This window comes from Buteo buteo, chromosome 7 (genome assembly GCF_964188355.1).
Source record: "Buteo buteo chromosome 7, bButBut1.hap1.1, whole genome shotgun sequence".
In the NCBI taxonomy this organism is placed as follows: domain Eukaryota; kingdom Metazoa; phylum Chordata; class Aves; order Accipitriformes; family Accipitridae; genus Buteo; species Buteo buteo.
The window spans coordinates 35,518,784-35,534,088 of record NC_134177.1 but is presented as its reverse complement, the minus strand read 5'-3'; the positions used below and the strand labels follow the sequence as shown (position 1 = coordinate 35,534,088).

General features: G+C 66.4%; 1 protein-coding gene across 3 annotated transcripts; it reads right to left on the bottom strand.

Moving 5' to 3' along the window:
* Window positions 1-4,019: 4,019 nt before the first annotated feature.
* LIMK1 (LIM domain kinase 1) lies at window positions 4,020-14,119 on the bottom strand. 3 transcript variants are annotated; one of them, XM_075032421.1, is made up of 16 exons: window positions 13,936-14,119; window positions 11,506-11,602; window positions 9,240-9,378; window positions 8,734-8,843; window positions 8,459-8,650; window positions 7,575-7,680; window positions 7,306-7,490; window positions 7,034-7,217; window positions 6,803-6,889; window positions 6,422-6,553; window positions 6,252-6,311; window positions 6,088-6,153; window positions 5,829-5,985; window positions 5,650-5,705; window positions 5,359-5,516; window positions 4,020-5,254 (listed from the first exon to the last, which is right to left on the bottom strand). In XM_075032421.1, exons 1-16 carry the CDS (start codon window positions 13,991-13,993, stop codon window positions 5,101-5,103), a joined length of 1,941 nt encoding a protein of 646 aa, XP_074888522.1. In that variant the 5' UTR covers window positions 13,994-14,119; the 3' UTR covers window positions 4,020-5,100. The 3 variants fall into 3 exon arrangements, with proteins under 3 accessions (XP_074888522.1, XP_074888523.1, XP_074888521.1); XM_075032422.1 differs by lacking the exons at window positions 11,506-11,602; window positions 13,936-14,119 and adding an exon at window positions 10,990-11,488; XM_075032420.1 differs by lacking the exons at window positions 11,506-11,602; window positions 13,936-14,119 and adding an exon at window positions 9,493-10,697.
* Between the last annotated feature and the right edge of the window lie 1,186 nt (window positions 14,120-15,305).

The following is a 15,305-nucleotide window of genomic DNA, read 5'->3' as shown; positions in this document are numbered from 1 at the left end:
CCCAAAGATCTGCTCCAGCCATCCTGAGCACAGGGTCCAGGTGGGCTGAGGGTCTGTGCTCAGGGGCGCACCCCAAAAGCCTGGGATTTGACTCCTGCCTTTTGCCTTCGTTCCCTTGATCTGCCCATGCCTGGGTTGCTCCCGATGCTTGATCCCTGCAGGGCAGCAAATAGCCCCCAAACCCATGTGCTGGGGTCCCCTAAATACTAAACCCACATGATGCCAGGCTTGCCCTGTCCCCCAAACCCATGGACCGGGGTCTCCTAGCCCCCCAAACCCATGCACCAGTGTCTCCCAAGCCCTAAACCCACACATCAGGGTCTACCAGCCCCCCAAACCCATGCGCGGGGGTCTCCCCATCCTTGCTCCAAGCCCCCCAGGCTGTCTCTCTGCAGGAAGCTCTGGTCCCCAGTCAGGGACTGGAGGCTGTTGGGGGCCACACTCCCTCATGTCCAGCAGGTGCCAGCCCCTTGGGCAAGGGGCAAGCTCCTTGGGATAGCAGTATGGCAGTGGGGACAGTCATGGCCATCCAAAACCACAAGCACAGGAGGTCCCACGCAGCCGGGATCACGCCCCAAGCCCCAGATCACACACAGACCCCCTGCCTGCCCACCCCCGTGGGCTGAGCCCTCCCACAACTCATCACATGTCATTAGCCTCGACAAACCGTTTACAAAGGGTTCACTGGCCAGTGCTGCGCATCTCCGGTACCAGACCTGTGGACCCGGTTGCACTGGGGAATTGGGAGCCTCCCGGTGTCACCCCAAGCTCCCACCCTGCAGTCCCAGCCCATCACTTACCTCCTCGTCTGAAGCCATGGCCGGGATGGGGTTTGCACCGGAGCCGGTGGAGGACGGCAGCGGAACCGAGAGAAACAAGTTTTCCCATCAGATGCAGCTGAGGTTTCCCAGAACCCCCATTAAGACCCGGCTGTCCCTTCCCAGGTCCCTGTGTTGTCCCCCCACCTGGTCCCTGTATCCCCCCCAGCACCACTAGTGAGGTCAGGGCTGGGACCCAGATGTCCCCCGTTGGCAGAGAGGGGCAGGGATGGGTGCATGGTTGGGGAAAGCAGCAACGCTGCAGAGAGCCGTATCCGCAGTGCTGTTTAAAAATGCCACGTTTACGCAGACCCTACAAAAACCACCGGCAAGTGAAGGGCCAATGCATGGACCACTGGATTTCCCTGCCTGGCTTTGCCCAGGGCGAGCCTCAGCTTTCAGGGACCAAAGGATGTTGGTGTTGGCCCCATGTGTGGGGGGACAGGGAGCTGGAACAACAGCCCCTTCTTCACATCCTCACATCCAGCATCCCCCTGGCTCCACACCCTGGCGTGAAGGGAAACCGACGCAGGTGGGTACTGACCTGCCAGCATCAGCCTCGGCACCCCATGGGGGTTTCTAGGGTCTGGATTTGCCCCCTGGAGCCACAAGGTCCTGGTGATCCAGTGACATGCATGACCCAAGGCTGTGGCTCCTGTCCCAGCCCAGGCTGCGGGAGGCACACGGGCTGTGACAGTGACACCTCTCTGCCCAAATCATAGAAGCAGGGCTCGAGCTGCTCCTGGACCATGCAAAGTCCCCCGTCCTGAGCTGGAAAGATGGACACTGTGCCCAGGGGACAAAGGGTGGCTCTGGGGACAGTGCCAACCATGGCAGAGGCCCTGCAGAGCCAGGCACCTATGCCTGGAGGGTGGATCAGAGGGTTGTAGGACAGGAGAGACCTTGGGACATCTCTAGTCCAGTCTCCAGCTTAAAGCAGGGATGGGCAGAGCCACAGAAACGCTGTTGGAAAGGGATCCGGAGGTCCCCACCGCCACTTCCCACTCGCTGCCAGGAAATCCTCCGGCACCATGCCAGCATGCCTCATTCCTGCAGGTGAGGATGGGGACCTGTCCCCACATCCTTACGGAGCTGGGTGCCCCGACCGGACCCCAGCACCTCCTCTCTTCACCCATCTCCTCAGGCCTCATGAGGACCCTGCTGCCCATCACCCCCCTGCCTGCAGGGAGGGTCCCTGCAGCACTGATGCCCACCCTGCTGAGGCACTGGGGGAAGCCGTACTCTCCCTCCCACCCAGTCCCCCAAACTTACCCGTGAAGAAGGCGATAAACCTGGTGGCCGGTGACTCATCCCCAGCATCATGGCCAGAGCTGGAGCTCTCCATCTGGGCCTGATGCAGGAGGGTGGTGGGGGAGGCTCTGCTGGGGAGCACCGGCTCGGCCACGTCCTTGCCGGAGCCACCGCTGCCTTTGGCCGCCACCTCGGCGGCACTTGGCTGCTGGCCTGCCAGCAGGGCTGTGGGACACGGGGACACCTGGCTCCCTGCCTGCAGCAAGGGCCACCCCGCCGAGTCGGAGCCAAGCTCGGACAGAGCCCTGCCAGGGATGTCCCTGGGGACCACCTTGGTTGGGGACAGAGCAGGACCCTGGGGGGGACAGGGGGTGCAGGGGCAGCTCTCGGTGGCCTGTGGCTTGGTCTTGGTGCCCTTCTTCCTCCTGGGAGGTGACGGCTTGGGGGGACAGATGGGTGCCAAGCCCCTCATGCCAGCGTCAGGCTGGGTTGGGGGGGGCTGCGGGAGCGAGGAGTCCTGCCAGTCTGCCGTCGGCTGGGCAGGGGGCCGGCGGGGGACAGGGTGACGCGCACGCCGGTGGCCAGATTTGGGCATGGGGTGCTGCACAGCCCTGGAGGGGGGGCATGGGTGGATGACAGCCGTGGCGTGGGGCCCCTGGGACTGTGCAGGGGTCACCTCCCTGCCTGGTGAGGGGGGGGTCCTGGCCAGTGGCTCGGTCTGGGACAAGTCACTGGTCACAGGGGTGACCGAGTGGCCGCTGCTTTGGCCCTGCTGCGTCTGGCTGTCAGCTCTTGCCCAGTTGTCCTCCTGCCTGGTGCTGAGGGTCTTCTGCAGGGTCACCAGCAAGTAGCCTGATGGCAGCGGCCGCACCAGGCACATCCCGCTCTGCACCTCCACCCAGCTGGGCGAGGGGTTGTGGTGGGACTGGGGGTCCTGCAGGGATGGGGGACTCCCACTGCGGGGCTGGGGGTCACCCGGGGTCCTGCTCTCCTGTGGCAGCAGGGGATTGAGGACCATGGTGTTTCCCACGGGTGACGGCTGCAGCGGGTACCCTGCTGCCACGATGTTCCTGGGGAGTGATCGTGTCCGGCTCCCAGAGCAAAGAACCCCTGCAGCGCGATGTCACCAAGGGCGCTGTGACAACACTGTGACGTTGGCAGGGTGTTTGCCCCTGTCCCTTCACCAGGGTGATGTGGGACAGGCAGTCAGATGAAGGAGCCACCCCAGTCCCTCCTGTGCTGAGGCTGAGCATCCCCGGAGCAATAAACCATGAGGTTTTCCTGAAGCGGGGGGGTCCAGCCTGGATGCTGGGACCCCTTTGGGCTGTGCTGTCTCCCCTCCTCACCCAGCTTCAGCATCCCTGGGGACATCCCCCGGTCCCTTCCTTGCCACCCCCCATGAGGTCCTTGGGGTCCAAGTTTTCTCTAGCTGAAGCTCACCCCCCTCCCCCCAAGGATGGAGATCCCCCACCTTGGGGACCTTAATTTGGTTTAGGAAGGTGACAAGGACAAATGGACAGCATGGGATGGCCATGGGCCACCTCGCTGCCCCGTGGGGCTTGTTTTACATCGCAGGCGAAGCTGCTCAGTGGTGCCCATAGTCATGCAGCCCCATCACCCGCTTGCCACCACCACGGGCTCTGCCATCACGTGGGGTGGCAGTGGGCACAGCCAGGCCCCGGGGACACGGGGCTTGGGGGCCTGGCCAGGCATCGCAGGCAGGATTGGCATCAGCCCCAGGGCTGGGGGGGGACACCCATAATGGGGTTGGAACAGCACAAAAGGGGACAACAGTGCTGCCACCATGGGGGTGACTGAGCGTGGGGGCTGCCACTGAGTCCAGTGCCACCGCACTATCCCGAGAGGAGAGTCCAGCCCCTCCTGCCTCAGTTTCCCCAAGAGCTCCCAGCCCTCCCGGGGGGAGGCGAGCGATTCCCAAGCAGGCCGGGCAGTGAGCGGGGAAGGATTTATTGACTCACGGCTCGGGGTACATCACAGTTTGAGCTCCCTTCCCGCCTCCGGAGAGGACGTCGCCTTGGACTTCCCGGGCAAAGTGCGCGGAGAGGCTTCACAGTTTCATCCCTTCGGGAAAGCAGAACCGAGGCAGTGACAAATGGCAAACGCTACGTCGTATGAAAAAATAATACAAACTCTTCTCTTTAAATATCTTACAGAAAAATGAACCTGAATAAAGAGCATGAAAAGCACCGCGTGGTGCAACCCCCCCAACCACCCCTGGTCAAGGGAGACAAGCCGCATCCCCGCATCCCTCCGGACCACGCGTCATCATCCCCAGGGATGCGTGGTCACAGAGTAGCACGGACAGCAGGGATGTGGAGGAGGTGAGGACCGCTACGTGCCTGTCCCCATACCATGGGGGTGTTGCCCCCCCCCCCCCCCCATGGACCCCTCACTCAGCCAGGGGTGCCGGCAGCCCCCCGAGCCCGGGGTGCCGGTAGAAGCAGCGTGAGAGTGTCCGGCCGAGGACGAGGGCATTGCTACAAGGCTGCCCCAAGACCCGTGCTCCCTTGGGGGGGCCGGGGGCCACGTACCACCGCCCCCCAAAGGAACCAGGGGGTCCCTCCTGTGTCGCAGTGCAAGTTCACGGAAAGCCAAGGCACCGCCGCGAGGCCGCGGCTCTGTACGGGGGAGCCCACGGGGCTTGTGCGGGTGCGGCGGCCACGCAGCCCCCCGGGCGTGCAAAGGCGAAGCGAGCCGGGACGGGGCGGGGGGGGACATGGGGACAGTCCCCGCGGTGTGGCCGGCCGGGCTTGTCCTGGGGGTAAGAGCTACGGTGTCAGGGGGGATGCAAAGGGGCCGTGCAGCCCCGGGAAGAGCCAGCTCCCAGGGATGGTGTGGGCAGCAGTGCGGGCAGCAGCGTGGGCAGCCCGTGCAGAGGAGACAGGGTAGGGGGGCTCATCCGGGGAGCCCCAGGGATCCAGCCCCGGGGGCGGTGGCAGCCGGAGGAGATGCTGGCGGCGGGTGCAGCTCCTTCTCCCGTGGCTTCAGAGGGGGTGCAGGTGGGGGTGCTCTATCGGGGGGGTGCGGGCAGCCCGCCTTCGCCCCATCGGTGCGTCTCCCCGAAGGCTCGGTCCAGCTGCTCCAGCTGGGAGCTTAGCGGCAGGTGGATCTCCAGGTGCATGCGGAGGGTTTCCAGCCACTGCTCCAGCTTGCTGAAGGATGGCCTGAGCGAGAAACGGGGACACGTGCCAGCTCCACTGGCCCTGTCCCTCCACCCCACCACCAATCCCCACGGTCCCCTGGGTGGGGGTGGTCCCCAACCACTCACCGCTTCTCGGGGTCCAGGTCACAGCAGCAGACGGCGATGGGGAAGAAGCTAGGGGGACACGTGGCGGGGTAGTAGCGGTCCAGGAAGCCCCTGACGTTGAGGCCGAAGTCGGTGGTGCGGGGCAGGTAGTCAGGGTCGGCACTCACCCGGCCGATGATCTGGGGGAGAGCGGGAGAGAGGAGCGGGCTCAGCCCCAAGAGGGGAACTGAAACCCAGTGAGGACCACAACTCCAAGACCCCAACTATAGGCCTCAACCCCAACGGGAAGACCCCAAGCCCAGTGGTACTCGCCTCGCACAGGACAATGCCAAAGGAGAAGATGTCCACCTTCTCATCGTAGCTCCTTCCTGTGGGGAGAGATGGGTCAGGCCATGCCACACATCCTGTCCCTGCCCCACCAAGTGTCCCCTACCTGGGGACAGAGCCCTGGCTGGCCACGTTCCCCCTCCCAGCACCACAGCCAGGCTCACCATTGATCATCTCCGGGGCCATCCAGTATGGGTTCCCCACCACCGTGTACCGCTTCTTGCGGTCCGGTTTCTTCAGGTTCTTGAGATGTTCGGGCTGGTTCTTCTCGTCCACCATCAGCCGCGCCAGCCCAAAATCAGCCACCACCACGCTCTTGTTCTGGGTGGATGGAGAGGGGTGAGGCACGGGGTGGGGGGGGCCATGCAGGGGGCTGAGACCCCCTCCCAGGCCAGGGGAGGACACCACCAAGGTGGGACTTACCTCCCGCACGAGGCAGTTGTGAGAGTTGAGGTCACGGTGGATGATGTTCATGGAGTGGAGGTAGGCCTGGGGGAAGGACGGGCTGAGAGTGGGGGGCGCACCCACCCCGCGGTCCCCCACCCACCAGCACCCATCCCACCCGCCTGTCCCCCAGTGGCACCCACCATGCCGGCGGCGATGTCCTTGGCGAAGCTGACCCGCTGGCTCCAGGGGTAGTGGCTGTCCTGGGGACAGGAGGGGGGATTTGCCAGAGAAGAGGAGAGAGGAGAGGGGTCCCCCAGACCCACCAGGGCTGTGGGGTGGTGGGTGGCTGACCTGCCACCCCAGCGCTCACCATGCTCTTGATGAGGCCCCTCAAGGTGCCCCCCTTGATGTACTCCGTGATGAAGTTGAGCCTCTTCTCCTTGTACAGCACCCCGATGAACTTCAGCACATTGGGGTGCTCCAGGCAGCGCATCACCTTCACCTGCAGGACCCCCCATGCCTGTGACACCCCAAGGCACGCAGCACCCACCCGGACAGACCTGCTGCTCACGTGTTCTCCATTAAACAGGCAGGGCTGCCTGCACCCCACGGTGCCTGGCCACCCCCGCTCCAGGTATCACGCCCAACATCCCATGTCAAGGTGGGGGACAGGACTGGACAGCCCCATCCCTCGTGTGTGTGTGTGTGTGTCCCCTCCAAACCAGGGGGATTAAAGAAAGGGGATGCCCACCTCTTTGAGGAAGGTCCTCTGTGTCTCCTCGTCGAAGCGGATCAGCTCCTTCATGACCATCACCTCGCCCGTCTCCCGATGCGTCACCTGGCAGGGAGCGCAGGGGCTGAGCCGCCGGCTCCCCGCTACCACCCCCACCTCTGGGGACAGCCCGGGGGAAATGATACCCCCCCTCCAGCCTGGGGAGCCGAGACCCTCACGCTCAAGACAATTGTGGCCGCCCAGCCCCACCTTGATGGCCTGGCCGAAGCAGCCCTTGCCCAGCACTTCGCCATGGATCAGGTCGGAGGGGCGGAAGATGCGATGGGCGCGGGAGACGACGCGCAACGACTCGGAGCGACCGATGTCCTTGCGCTGGGATGCGGGCGAGCCCACCGAGCCGGAGCCCGGAGATTTGTCCGTGCTGCAGCTCCTCCTGCGGGACGGATGGACAGAGGGTCAACCCTAAGCAGGGACCTCAAGGGGAAAGGCGGGCGAGCTGGTGGCCGAGCTGGTGGCCTTACGTGACAGTCCGCTGGCGCATGGCACTGGGCTCCCCACAGGGCGGGAGGGCAGGGGAGCGCAGGGGGCTGCACGGGGCGGGCAGGGGGCTGCAGGCAAGCCCCGACTCGCGGGCAAGGGGCTCGTGGGGGTCGTGTTCAATGGTGAGCTGGAGCAGGCGGCTGGTCTCCTGGATCAGCAGGTCGATCTGGGGGCAGAAAAGGATGGCAGAGATGGTTTTCAGGGGGCGAGGAGGTGGTGCTGGTTTGGGGGGCACCCGGGGGGAGCGTACCTCATCCAGGGGAACGTGGCCGATGGGGGTGCCGTTGATCTCCAGGATGCGGTCGCCCACGTGGATGGAGTTCTTCATGTCAGGGCTGATGCAGTCTGGATCCACTCTGCAGGGCCGGCAGGCAGCAAAGGTCAGCCCCCCGCCCCGACACCATCATGGGTGGGGATGTGCTGGGACACTGCCCACGAGCCACCCCCAGCCAATGGGGACAGGCTGTCATGTCCCCTGCTAGTCACCTCTGCAAGATGGGGACATGCCATCATGGTACCCATGAGTCACCCCTGCGAGGTGGGGACGTGCAGGCGAGCTGCCCACGAGCCACCCCTACCAGATGGGGACACGCAGGCACACTGCCCACAAGCCACCCTTGCTTGACGGGGACACACTGTCACGGTACCCACGAGTCACCCCTCTGGGATGGGGACACACAGTCATGGTACCCACAGGTCACCCCTGCTAGTTGGGGACATGTGGGCATGCTGCCCACAAGTCACCCCTACCAGATGGGGACATGCAGGCATGTTGCCCACGAGTCACTCCTCCTGGATGGGGACATGCTGGCACAGTACCCACAAGCCATCCCAACCATATGGGGACATGCCAGCCTGATACCCACAGCCCACCCTGGTAGATGGGGCAATGCCAGCATGTTACCCCCCTGATGGCTGGGGACACGCCAGCATGGTCCCCACAAGCCACCCCAGCAGCTAGGGACATGCCACCATGGTCCCCTCTGGCCAACCCCAGCTGATGGGGACACGCCAGCCCCATCCCTCATGCTCCCATCCCAAAAAGTCTCTGTGGGGTGGATCCCACCACCAGAAGTGGCACGGGATGCCCCCAGCCCCGGGGAGGGGACAGTGGCAGAGGGGACACAGACGCACTCTCGGACGCGGACGGTGCGGGAGTGCTCAGTGCCGCAGCCCTGGTCGATGGAGACGGAGAAGCCGCGTTTGCCGTCGGAGCAGGCGGGGATGGAGACGAGCGTGACGGTGTGCGGGATGCGGGAAGCTGGCGAATCCGGCAGGATCTGCTCAATGACCGGCGTCACCACCATCTGGTAATAGCAGTGCCCGCTGGGGGGCCGAGAGGAGGCTGGTGGGTGGGGGGGTGCCAGGGGACGTATCCTCCCCACCCCCACACCCAGGCCGGGACGTACCAGTAGAGCTTGGAGCGCTCCACCAGCGCGTAGGTGTCCCCGTCCCCGATGAACGTGCGGCAGTTGAGGCAGCTGAAGCACTCGGGGTGGTACTTCTGCTCCCCGGCCACCTGCGGGCAGATGCCATCGGCCCCAGTGACCCAGGTGTCTGGGGCACCAAGTGCGGGTGCTGGGGCTCGGATGGTGCCGGGAGCACCCATGGGTGCACCAAGGCCAAAGGAAGGGCAGGATGAGCCACAGCGTGGTGGGGGGTGGCGGTCATGCCACTGGGCTGGGGGTGGCTGCAGGGACACCTCCGTGCCACCCTGAGCTTCCCTGCTCCAAAGCCAACACGGGGGCATGCCGCACCCCATGGTCCCCCTAAAGCACAGAGGACACCCCTGCCACCCCCAGAGCCTAACCTGTGCTGGGGGTCTGCACCCCCTTCTCACCTCAACCTCTATCCAGGGAGCTTAGCCATGGGTCAGGGCCCCGTGTCCCCCCTCAGGGCCCCCCCCGGCACTCACCATGACCAGCCCCTTGGTGATCTGCTCTGAGCAGCCGTGGCAGAGCTCCCCAAAGCGTGCCCAGTAATCCTTCTTGCAGTACAGGCGCCCATCCTTCTCGTAGTACTGGTGGGACAGGGAGGCCCCGCACTCACAGCACCTGCCGCAGGGGATGAGGACCCCCTTGTCACCCTGTCCCCATCGTCACCCTGGGGGCAGCCAGTGCCCATCCACCCCACGGCTCTCTGGGCAAGCTGCTTCCCCTGTTTCCTACCCTGCTGCAGGGCCACTGCATCCACGTGGCACCGTTCCTGGGGTGGCAGCGGGTGGCTCCAGGGGTGCCAGGGCAGGCTGGCAGTGTGGGGACAGGCAGAGACACTGGGGTGGACAGGGCAAGGGACACGGGGCAGGGACAAGCACGGGGAGGGAGATGCCAGTCCTGCATGGACATGCCAGCCTCATCACGGACACACAGAGGGATGTGCCAGGCTCATCACGGACATGCCAGCCTGGTCACAGACTCACAGAGGGACATGCCACCCAGGTCACAGACACAGGGACATGCCAGCTTGGTCACAGATAGAGGGACATGCCACCCTGGTCACGGATGTGCCAGCCTGGTCACGGACACACGGAGGGACGTGCCACCCCGGTCACAGACACACCACCCTGGCACAGACCAAGGGACGTGCCAGCTCGGTCACAGATGCACGGAGGGATGTGCCACCCTGGTCACAGACATGCCAGCTTTGGGGGTGCAACGCCCTGGGGGCTGCAAACAGGGTGCAGGGCGACGCACCTGCAGTGTGGGGTGCAGGGAGCTGCTCTGGGACTGTGAGATGGGGGGGGCAGGGGGACGGAGGGGTGCAGGGGGACGGAGGGGTGCAGGGAGGTGCAGCGGGGGGTGCACGGGGCTGTGCAACAGGAGGGTGCGCCCAGGGGTGCAGAGGGGGCTGTGACTTTTGGGGGTGCACGGGCAGCTGCAGGGGATGCTGCATCAGGTTGTGCAAGGGGGGTGGGGGTGGGGTGCTGGGGGGTCGCACGGAGGGTGCAGCAGGAGGGGTGCAGGGGGGTGTAAACGGCAGGTTGCTATAGGGGGTGCGGGGGGTGCCGTAGGGGGTTGCCGTGGGAAGGTGCACGGGGACTGCCGCAGTCCGTCGTCCCCCCCCGCCCCCTCCCTCAGCCGGGGGCGGGCGCCACGCGCAGGTGGAATACCAACCAGGCGTGACGTCACGGCGCGGAATTTCCCCACCCCATGACGCCACCGCGCGAGGACTCCGCCGCCCGATTGCGCGGCCCGAAGCCCCCCCTGGGCTTGGGGGTTGGGGGCGGGGGGGGGGGGGGGCCGCGGGGTGGCCAATGGGGGGCGGCCGCGCGGCCCCGCCCCCTTAACCCCCGCCGCCCCGACGGAGCGGCCGCATTCCTCCTCCTCCCACGCGCGACCGGGCTGAGGCCCACGCTCCCTTCCACGGCTGCAAGCGCGGGGGGTGGCGGGGGGGGGGGGGACGGACAGGAGGAGGAGAAAGGGGAGAGGGAGGAAGGCTCTTGCACCAGCGAGCCCAGGGCTGCCGGAAGCCGGTCTCCCGTGGGGGGGGGGCGGGTCCAGCCGTGGCCGCCGCAGTGGTTTCGCTGGGGTTGATGGCCCGGGGGGGATGGAGGGGGGCGTGGATGGGTGGGGCTGAGCGGGGTGGGGGGGAACAGGCAAAGTATCCCGGGGGATGCAGGCAGAGCACCCCAGGGGTCCGAGGGGGCCCAACCCACTCCGACTCACTTGGCTCCGGCGCTCAGGACGCAGCTTTTCCTCAGCACCGCTGCCAGCATCCTGCCCGAGACGGGGGGACCACCCCGCTGCCCTGCCACACCCGGCACCCCCAGCCCCACGGGGACCCCCCGCCAGGTCCCAGGCACCCCTTGCGCCCCCCCCGACCCGGGACCTTCGTCCTCCTCCTCGGGGCTCCCACCGCTCGAGCTGCAGAGAGGGCGCGAGTGAAAGAGGAAACAGGGAGGGAGGGGGGTGGCCGGGTGACATCAGCCCCGCGCGCCCCGTCACTGTCACCAGGCAGGAAGGGACAGCGTGGGACAGCAGCAAGGTACCACCAGGCTTGGCATCACCCGGCGAGCCCCGCCTGCACGCCACGGGTGCGAGGACGCGCAGCCACGGATGGCATCCCGGTGCGCGTGACGGCCTCGCACGTGTCCGTGCCACGGCCAGACCAGCGGGGGGGTCCGCCGTCCCTGTCCTTGCCGAGCATCCCGGTGTCCCCGAAGGCATCCCGCGGGCTCCTACCGGAAGCAGTCGGCGTGCCAGTCGGCGTTCAGCGCCTGCAGGTACTGCCCATCGTAGATGCCCTGCCCGCAGCTCGCACACACCGGCAGGTCGGTCCCTGGATGGAGTGGGGGACACACAAAGGGGACAGGGCTGTCACCCTGCCACCTGTCGCCATCCTCCCTGTGGCAGCACCCAGGCACATCCCCCAGGATTAAGTCCCTCCGTCCGGGGTGACGAATTCCGGCCCCCACCCATTACTCCTGTAATGGGGACAAGGTCGTGGCGCTGATGTCCCCAGGGCTGGGGACAGGGCAGGGGCTCAGTGCGGTACTGCCAGCCGGGGCCCACGCTGTGCCAGGCCACCTCCAGAGCCCCCGTCCCTCGGGGGCACTGCCATCACCGTGGGTGCCCACGTCACCATGGGGTGCTGGGTGCCCACGGGGGTAGGGGGACACGGGGAGGCTGGGGTGGAGGGGGGCAAGAGGTAGCGTTGGGTTGCTGGAGGGGGTGCAGGGTTCGGCTAGCACAGGGGACAGGCAGGTCGGGGGGGGGTTGGAGACACAGCAGGGTGCTGAGCAGCAGGACAGATGTTTGGGGTGCACGGAGATGCTGGGGATGGAGGGGTGCCCCGAGTGCTCGCAGCTAGGCGCGCAGGAGGGGCAGGATGGGGGGCACACGCTGAGGTGCAGGATGGATACAGGAGGGATGATGGGGTGTAGGAGGTGGGCAGAAGGTGCAGAGGGGGTGAAGGGGTGCAGGATGGGTGCACAGAGTGCAGGGGCGATTAAGGGGTGCAGGTTGGATGCGGAGGGTGCAGGGAGGATGAAGGGATGCAGGATGGAAGGGGTGTAAAGGAGGGATCCAGTGGGACATAAAGTGCATAGAGGGACACAGAAGGGTACAGGATGGGTGCTGGGGGATGCAGGGTGCATGGCAGGACACAGAGGGGTGCAGGATGGGTGCACGGACAGAGAAGGTGCTGGGGGATGCAGCGTGGATGGGGTACAGAAGCAGTACAGTGATACAGAGGGGTGCAGGATGGGTGCTGGATGGGGGACTGCAGGATGGAAAGGGGTGCGGGGGCACACGGGGGCTGTAGCAGGGGGATACGGAGGTGCAGGGGGGGAGGTAAGGGATGCAGGGTGGCTGCAGAGGTACTGGGGGTGCGAGTTCAACGGGGGTGCGGGGAGGGATGAGGGGTCTAGGGGGTGCAGAGTGGATGGGAGGCACGGTAGGGATGTGGGGGTGCAGGGAGGAGGCAGGAGGCATAAGGGGTGTGGAGGGATATTGGGGTGCAGGCAGGGAGGGTGCAGGGTGTTTGTGGGGAGCAGGGAGGGATACTTAGGTATTTGTGGGGTGCAGGCAGGGATGCAGGCTGGAGGGGGATGTGGGGGTGCAGGGGGGTGGGGATGCAGAGGGGGTGCAGGCTGGATGGGGTGCAGTAGGGGGACGTGGGGTGCACAAGGGGACGTGTGGGAGTGTGGGGGGTGCAGAAGGGGGATGTGGGGGTGCAGGGAGGGATGCAGGCTGGAAGGGGGATGCAGGCAGGGATGCAGGAGGGTATGTAGGCTGGACAAGGGGTGCAGGGTTAGATGTGGGGGTCCAGGAAGGGTGCAGGCAGGGATGTGGGCTGGATGTGGGTGCGGGGGGAGATACAGGCGAGGATACAGGCTGGACAGGGGGTATAGGAGGAGATTTGGGAGCGCAGGGGAGATGCAGGCTGGATGGCAGTGCGGGGGGGGGATGCAGGCTCAACAGGGGGTCCGAGGGGGGATTTGGGGGTGCACGGGGAGATGCAGGGGGGATGTGGGCTGGATGGGGGGTGCAGGGGGATGTGGGGGTGCAGGGGGGATGCAGGCTGGATGGAGGGATGTGCAGAGGGATTTAGGGATGCACACTGTGGATGTGGGGGGATGCAGGCTGGAAGGGGGGTGCAGTGAGGGGTACAGGGGGTGATGTGGGCTGAGTGGGGAGTGGAGGGGGGAGATGCAGGCTGAGCAGGGGGTGCAGGGGAAGATGTGGGGGTGCAAGGGGGATGCAGGCTAGAAGAGGAGTGCAGTGGGGGATGCAGGGGGTGATGTGGGCTGTATGAGGGGTGCAGGGGGTGATTTGCGGGATCGGGGGGGATGCTGGCTGGCTGGGGCATGCGGGCGGGATGCGGGGGGGATGCAAGCTGGATGGGGGGCGCAGAGGAGGATGTAGGGATGCAGGGGGGGATGTAAGGGTGCAGGGGGGCTGCGAGGAGGATGTAGTCTGGATGGTGGGTGCAGGGGGGATGTGGGGATGCGGGGGGGACGCGGGGGTGCAGGAGGGATGCGGGGGAGATGCAGGCTGGCCGGGGGGTGCGAGTGAGCTGGGGGGGGGGGGTCGCGGGGCCCCAGCGGCAGCGGAAGCGCTGAGTCAGGCCGGGGGGGGGGGACACGGGATCCGGGGGGGGGGGTCACGCACCTTCGTCCTCTCCCATAGGCTCGTCCCTCCAGGTGCAGCACAGCAGCATCAACCTCATGCAGCCGCGCTGCCCGGCGCCGCGCCAGGCCCTGCCCTCGCCCCGGCCCCGGCCCGGCCCCGGCCCCGGCCCCGGCCCTGCCGCTGCCGCTGCGGCTCCGGCGGGCGGGCGGGGACGGCCGGGCGGGTGAACGGCGCCGGCGCGGGCGCCGGGGGCGGGGCCAAGGGGCCGAGGCGGGGTCGGGAGAAGGGGCTGGGGGGCGTGGCCAGGGGATGTGGGCGTGGTCCGGCGGGCAGGGGCGGGGCTCGCGGGTGAATGGGGGAGGGGCCGGGGGATGTCGGGGCAGGCGGGGCGCTGGGGCTGTCACCGCGGGCGGGGCGGGGTGTCCCCTTCTGCCCCGGGACGGCACCGCGGGGCTCGGCATGGGCATCGCTCTCGTTCCCCGGGTTGCCGCCGTGGGACAGGGCACAGGCATCCCCCTGGGTCCCCGGTCTGTCACTGTGGGACAGGGCATGGACATCCCCATCATCCCTTGGTCTGTCACCATGGGGAGGGCGTGGATGTCCCCCTTATCCCCCAAGCTGTCACCATGGGGCAGCATACGGATGTATCCCTCGTCCCCTGGGCCGTCACCAAGGGCCGGGCATGGACAACCCCCTTGGTCCTCAGGCTGTCACCGTGGGTCGGGGCATGGACACCTCCCTGCATCCCCAGGCCATCACCACGGGACAGGGCATGGACCTCCTCCTGGGTGCCTAGGCTGTCACCATGGGACAGGGCATGGATGTCCCCCTCATCCCGCAGGCTGTCACTATGGGACAGGGCATGGATGTCCCCCTCATCCCGCAGGCTGTCACTATGGGATAGGGCATGGATGTCCCCCTCATCCTGCAGGCTGTCACCACGGGACAGGGCATGGATGTCCCCCTCATCCCGCAGGCTGTCACTATGGGACAGGGCATGGATGTCCCCCTCATCCCGCAGGCTGTCACTATGGGACAGGGCATGGATGTCCCCCTCATCCCGCAGGCTGTCACTATGGGACAGGGCATGGATGTCCCCCTCATCCCGCAGGCTGTCACTATGGGATAGGGCATGGATGTCCCCCTCATCCTGCAGGCTGTCACCACGGGACAGGGCATGGATGTCCCCCTCATCCCGCAGGCTGTCACCACGGGACAGGGCATGGATGTCCCCCTCATCCCGCAGGCTGTCACCACGGGACAGGGCATGGATGTCCCCCTCATCCCGCAGGCTGTCACCACGGGACAGAGCATGGACATCCCAGCCATCCCACAGGCTGTCACTGTGGGACAGAACATGGAGGTCCCCCTCATCACTGGGGCTGTCACCGTGGGCTGTGATGATGCAG